The 6,000-nt window shown below is 24.8% G+C and overlaps 1 protein-coding gene across 2 annotated transcripts in view; it reads left to right on the top strand.

Annotated features, from left to right (window-relative positions):
* The first annotated feature begins 1,096 nt into the window (after positions 1-1,096).
* Positions 1,097-6,000, top strand: part of LOC122271711 (protein FAM117B) — a 101,013-nt gene continuing 96,109 nt past the window's right edge. The window contains exon 1 of one of the 2 annotated variants that reach the window (XM_043053902.3): positions 1,097-1,590. In XM_043053902.3, the coding sequence (XP_042909836.1) occupies positions 1,338-1,590 (253 nt within the window). In that variant the 5' untranslated portion in view covers positions 1,097-1,337. The remainder of the gene's footprint in view (positions 1,591-6,000) is intronic. The other variant, XM_043053906.3, reaches the window with a different exon arrangement.

Raw genomic sequence — 6,000 nt, 5'->3', positions numbered from 1 at the left:
GTGGTCAAAAATAGCAACTATTTGAAGGAAAAAAATATCGTAACAAAAAGTATACGTTGAAATTAGTTTTTGTACCGTTTAAATAATAAAGACAAAAGTTTTAATTTTTCGAAGAACAGAACACTATATTTGAAGTGATATATAGTAAACAATGTTGGCAAATTAATTAACGTTTTTAATGTGAATTATTTCTATTTTTTTATTGGTTCATTCAAGTTGCATTTCATAATAATATTTATTCACAACATTATATTTATTTATTCTAAATCTACTCAAGAGTAACGAATGTTAACTTAATTTTCATTACCAATTATGCATTTTAATGTAAGATAATTTCTATTGAATTGTACTTTGCATTCATTATTTTTCTTTAAAACTTTTTCTTCTTAATTTTAGAGAAAATTAAAATGGAAAATACAATTCCCAATACACTTGCTACCATTTTACAATTAGATCATTGCACATTCAGAGAAATGTACGCCTAACATTTGTAAGGGATAATGCTTAATACTGTAAATAATCAGGCTAATTTCAAGTTTTTTTTTTAAGAGAATTTCTTTTAAATTTATTATTTTGATATTTTAGTTAAAAGTAGTAATTGTTAACACTAATAGTTAATATCTAACTAATAGTAATAGTTAATTATCTAACATTATTAAAGATAAATTTTATAATAACATTAAATGCGTAAACCGAATTTCCTTCGATTCTTAAATTTATTATTTTGATATTTTAGTTAAAGGTAGTAATTATTAACACACCAATAACAACAGCTATTTTTCTAACATTATTAAAGATAAATTTTATAATAACATTAAATGCGTAAACCGAATTTCCTACCATGATGTTGTGTATTTTTTAACAGAACCAATGTGTGCAAATAAAATTTCAAACATAAAACTTAATATATATGTATACTTTTTTTTTTTAATGCCGTAGAGCATTCTGCGAAGAGCAACATCAGCTATTTCTTGGAATTTCACCATAATCCAGGCCTCAGATGTACTGAGGCGGAGTTTGGCGGCATTTCTTCTTTCGATGAAGCTGTGTGATTGATGTTGGCGAGAAAGCTATCTCCAGCAACCCTATATTCTACTACATCCATCCATAGATGCTGTAAACTGCACGTACGATTTTGACAGGCAGAGAGCGGTCCGTAGTAGTAAACTTGATAGGCGGAGGAAGCGCTAGCACTCCTCTAAAAAGACTATAATGTTCTCTAAGCACCGGATTAGGGAATATTACACCACCATTTTAGGACTTGATAGCTAATTAATAAATTTAGGTTTTTCTTTTTTCTCTTGATGAATGCATGAGCTTGTAAGGTAAATTAAAATATGTCGAGCCAACAATCGCAAAGAGTTCGAAAAAATGTTTCACCCGGTGGAGCTACAAAGCAAGGTCCTATCAGGGCTACAGTACCTTTATCCCTGATGCAAACCTGTAGTCCAACGAGATGTCTAAAAAGTAGTCCTTCTAATTCACCACCAGTTAATTGGGCTAACGAAGGAAGCAAAGTCAAAACAAGACTGTCTCCTGATAATCGGATATCGCCAGAAACCCAGTCCACTACCTCTCCTGTATATAGAGGTAAGATAATTTCTTGTTTATTGTTATGATGTGACACTATATAAGATGGTAGTAGAAACTTTTCTAATTAAAATTGCATTAAGCTCTGCAATTCGTAGTTTTTTTCTGCTAGAAGAAATATCGTCTGCTCATATTTTTGGATTGGGACTTCTTGATTAATTTATTTCCGAAAATAATGATAAATTTCTGCAAAACATTAAATGTTTTCTTAACTACTGCAAAACTGTAATGTCCTTGAATGCATATTTATTTCATAGCCAATGTTTGTAAACTTAGATTCACAAGACAATCAAAATAAACGTTCCATGATTAAAAATTTGCTCGTCTCTCTCTATATTGCTTTGTCGAAATGGAAACTAATAACAATTACGTACAATTTTGCATTTTATGTAAAAAGTGTAGGTTTTTCTGAAAATATAGAAATTATGTCAAGTTAAATAATAAAAAAAGAAAGAAAAAAAAAACAATAATAACGACGATCGTTCTATAGACGCCATATTTGATCGCTGAGTTTTCAAGACTTTTTAAGTGAGAAATACTTTAATTTACGTTAATATCATTTATACTTAATTAATTTAATCAATATATATATCATTTAACAATGAATGGGTTACTTTATAATTAAAATTAATGTTGCTAAATTATATTTCTACAATCAAGTTTCCTCTTTTCCTGATTTATCAGATATTTTGCATATATTTACAACTAAATCAATTGAATTTTCTTTGTTAAAATTTATTACAAAAATTAGCCATTATCTAATTTAGAGTCAAGCTAGTTTACCTAAAAAATTCGCTGATTTCTATAAACAGTTCATGATCACATTGAATTCCTGAAGTTAAATTAAATGGTATTAATTGTAATAATTTTTTACCAATAATAATTAGGGTTGTAATTAAATAAGGATGTTTATAATTCATTATTTTATTTCTAGGTAATTAAGTGATTATTAGGCATAAGTGGTTAGTTTATTTACTCTGTTAATCTTTTGTTTGTTAATTTAAAAGAAATAGATTATTTTTATTTCAAAATTATTGTTTATGCTGTAGCATTTCATTTGTAAACTTTTTAAGCTTAAAAATATAATAATAAAATAAGCTTAAAGTAAACGGTTAGGCTTAATTCATTCTTTATGCTATGTTATTAAAAATGTTTTCTTTCTTTTCCTTTAATAAAAACAGTTTATTATAATTTGTTGAACTAATTTTCTTACTAATATTTTTAAGTTTATATTGCAATAAAAAGTCACATTTTTTTTATGGCATTTCTCATAAATGTTTTTTATTATTTTTTTCAAATTATTAAATTTGTATTTCTAAGCTGCAGATATGAATAAGTTACTCACTCAAACATTCTAATATGTAAGCTATTAAAACCTATACCTTGCTAATTTTTGTAATTCTCTAGTTGCATTTAGACTAATAAATAAAGTTGTATTAAACTTGAACTCTACACACTTAAACAAGAGTAAAAACAATAATCAACATGTATAATGACAAATTATGTAATTATGTAAAATGTATTAAACTTAAGTGTGTTTTATCTATTTCTGCATTTAAAAATTTTTATTTTCCATTTTGTCTTGTTATTAATTTTGTTCCATAAGAAATTCTGTATTTACATTTAAGCTTGTAATTAAAATAGTTTGTTGCAGTGTGTTCATGAAATTTTTATTATATTGTAATTTACAAATAATTCTCTTTAAAATTTAAGTAATGGTTCAAATTTCATTTATAGTTACTATAAAATATATTTTAAGAGCTTTTTTTTCTCCTGTTCATCAGAATTTTTTTTTTCCAAATAAGGAAACAAAGAATATATTTTTTGCCAAGTTTCATATTTTTTAAAAAAATTGTGCATGTATGTTTTAAATGGCTTCATAATAAATTTACAAATATTTATTATATGATTTTATTATTCATATTTTTTAGACATAATTTTATTGAAATTCTTTTATGTATTTTTTTACCATTTTTACTTCGACACATTGCATATGGTTATAAGAAATTATTTCTTCAGTCTCTGCTTAAATTTTAATTCTTTTTATTTGTTCAAGTTAACCCATATTTATTTGTTACAGTATAGCTAATGAAGAAAATTTGACTCGAATTGTAATTGTTTGCAAAGATTTATAACATGGTTATTTTTTATAATTGAAATAAGTTAAATTTCCTTTAATTTTTTAAAAAATAATGTAGCTACATGTAGTTATTTTTTGTAAAAATTATTTTCTTAAAATATTTTTTATTTTTATTTGATAATAATTTTATTTGAAGAAGTGTAAACAATGTATAAAAATATAGTTTAAATAAAAATTAATAGTTTGTTTTGATGAATTTTCTATAAACTTTCCTTGTTTCTTTTTCCTAACAATATGCATTTAATGATACGGTTTTGTATTTGTTATAAATAATTAGCCAAATATTTAATAAAAGAATTTAGGCAGACAGAAACAAAAACAAAATGGATTTGTATGGTTTGGATTTGTATTTGATGGATTGTTCTAGGTAGTAGTGTTAGTAAAATTTTTTTTGTGAGAAGTGTAAAGATATTCGTAATTGAGAGTTGCTGATCTATTTTCTGTTTTAATATTTTAAAAAATTAATATAGCTCTTTATTATGATTATAGCTATTAAACCTGTATTTTGAAGAAATAGTATGTAACAATGAATTTATGTATCATGTTATTATTTCTCATCTATGTTGTCTTTTCTGTTTGGGGTGTCAAATTTTATGTAAGCATCTTTATCTTCTCCCCTTGTTGGAAAAATAAGAAAATATTAAGGTACAAATCTGTCTCCCCCCCCCCCACTTTTTTTTATTTTTATTGCTTTGATTTTTACTATAGTAATCTAATTTAAAAAATTTTGCTATTTACATGCAAATAAAAGATAACTTCAACTTCATATAAAACAAACTTTTTGTATTTATTCTTTTTTATAAAATTTTGAATTTTGTTTTTGTATGTAAAACTCTTGATCCCAGAAACCCATTAAAGAAATTTTCTTATCCCAAATGTACTATTTTGAAATTTTCGCTAGCGTAATTTATTCCATATTTTTCAAAGTTTTTTTCTTTTTGAATTTAAACAAAAGTTTTGAAATAAAGGTATGTTATGTAAGAATTTTTAGCTCAATGAAAGTCCCAATTTGTAAGTTAGATGTCAAATAAAGAATAAATTATTTAGACAATTATTTTTTGAATATAGAATTATTCAGACAAAAAAACAAACAAATAAATAAATAATTAAGTGATATCACATGAATAACTTTGAGCAGAACAAGTCTTTGTTATCATTATTTATTTAGGCCAACTTTATATAACAGCGAATTGCTTTATACACAGCTGATGGAAAGTTAGAGGTTTTACATAGGTTTCTTTTTTTATTTATTAGTCTATTGTGACAAAATAATAATTTACCTATATTATCCCATCTTATACCTAACCATATACCTTGTTATTTATTCATTTTTTTGTTGGTAAAAACCTTTAATGTTTAAGACATTTTAAAAAATATCACAACCATAAATTCGTATTTATAAGTTAACTGCATAAAAATGTTTTTGACTTAAATCTGTGCTTTATTTTGCTTTAAAGAAAATCAGAAAATTAAAAATAATGATTTATAGAATTCGAGTGGTTTAAGTCATTAGTCATGTGCTATAATTTTTACTTTTTCAATGTTAATCTGATATTATAAAAATAATTTTTTTTAAAAATATTCATTTGTTTTGCTTTCTTTTAATCCATCGAAAGTTAATTACCTTTTTTTAGTTTAATTATGTACTGAGCAACAAACCCCCCTCTTCTTTTTATTTACAACATATTTACAAAAATGCCCATTTTGGCTAAATCTTTTAGAAAAACACTACAAAATGTGCAAGAATTGAGATAAAACCACTGTTGCTGGTGAAATGTGAGTTAACTATTTTAAATTGATTTGATTTTTGGCTGAATGTCAACAATAATTTTTTTCAATATTCCTTTTGATTTTTTTTAATGATTTTGTATTTGAATAAGCAGATCAACTTAAGACTGTTAGTATTATATACAGATATTTTTATGTTCGGTTGCTATCAGGGAAGCTACCCAAGCGTAATGGGCACTAGGCCATTAAAATTTTTGGGGCCCTTAGATAAAAAAATTTTCTTGTAAATTTTTTGTTTATTCAAATATAAAAGTATTTATCTATCTTTTCATTTAAGAAAGCATATTTGAAATAAAAGTAAATAATAATAAATTAAATTTTACTTAATTTTATAATATTGGAACTAAAAAATAATAACATTTTGAAAAGATTTGAAAAACCTTCATTTTTTCTTCATTTTTTAAAATTTATTTTCAAAAAATCCATTTTAAGGGAGCCCCTCATCATTGGGGGCCCCAGGCCATGGCCTACTGGGTAATCCA

Source organism: Parasteatoda tepidariorum, chromosome 2 (genome assembly GCF_982258835.1).
Source record: "Parasteatoda tepidariorum strain Cologne lab strain chromosome 2, Ptep-v5.0, whole genome shotgun sequence".
NCBI lineage: Eukaryota > Metazoa > Arthropoda > Arachnida > Araneae > Theridiidae > Parasteatoda > Parasteatoda tepidariorum.
This window is presented reverse-complemented; position numbering and strand designations above follow the sequence as displayed.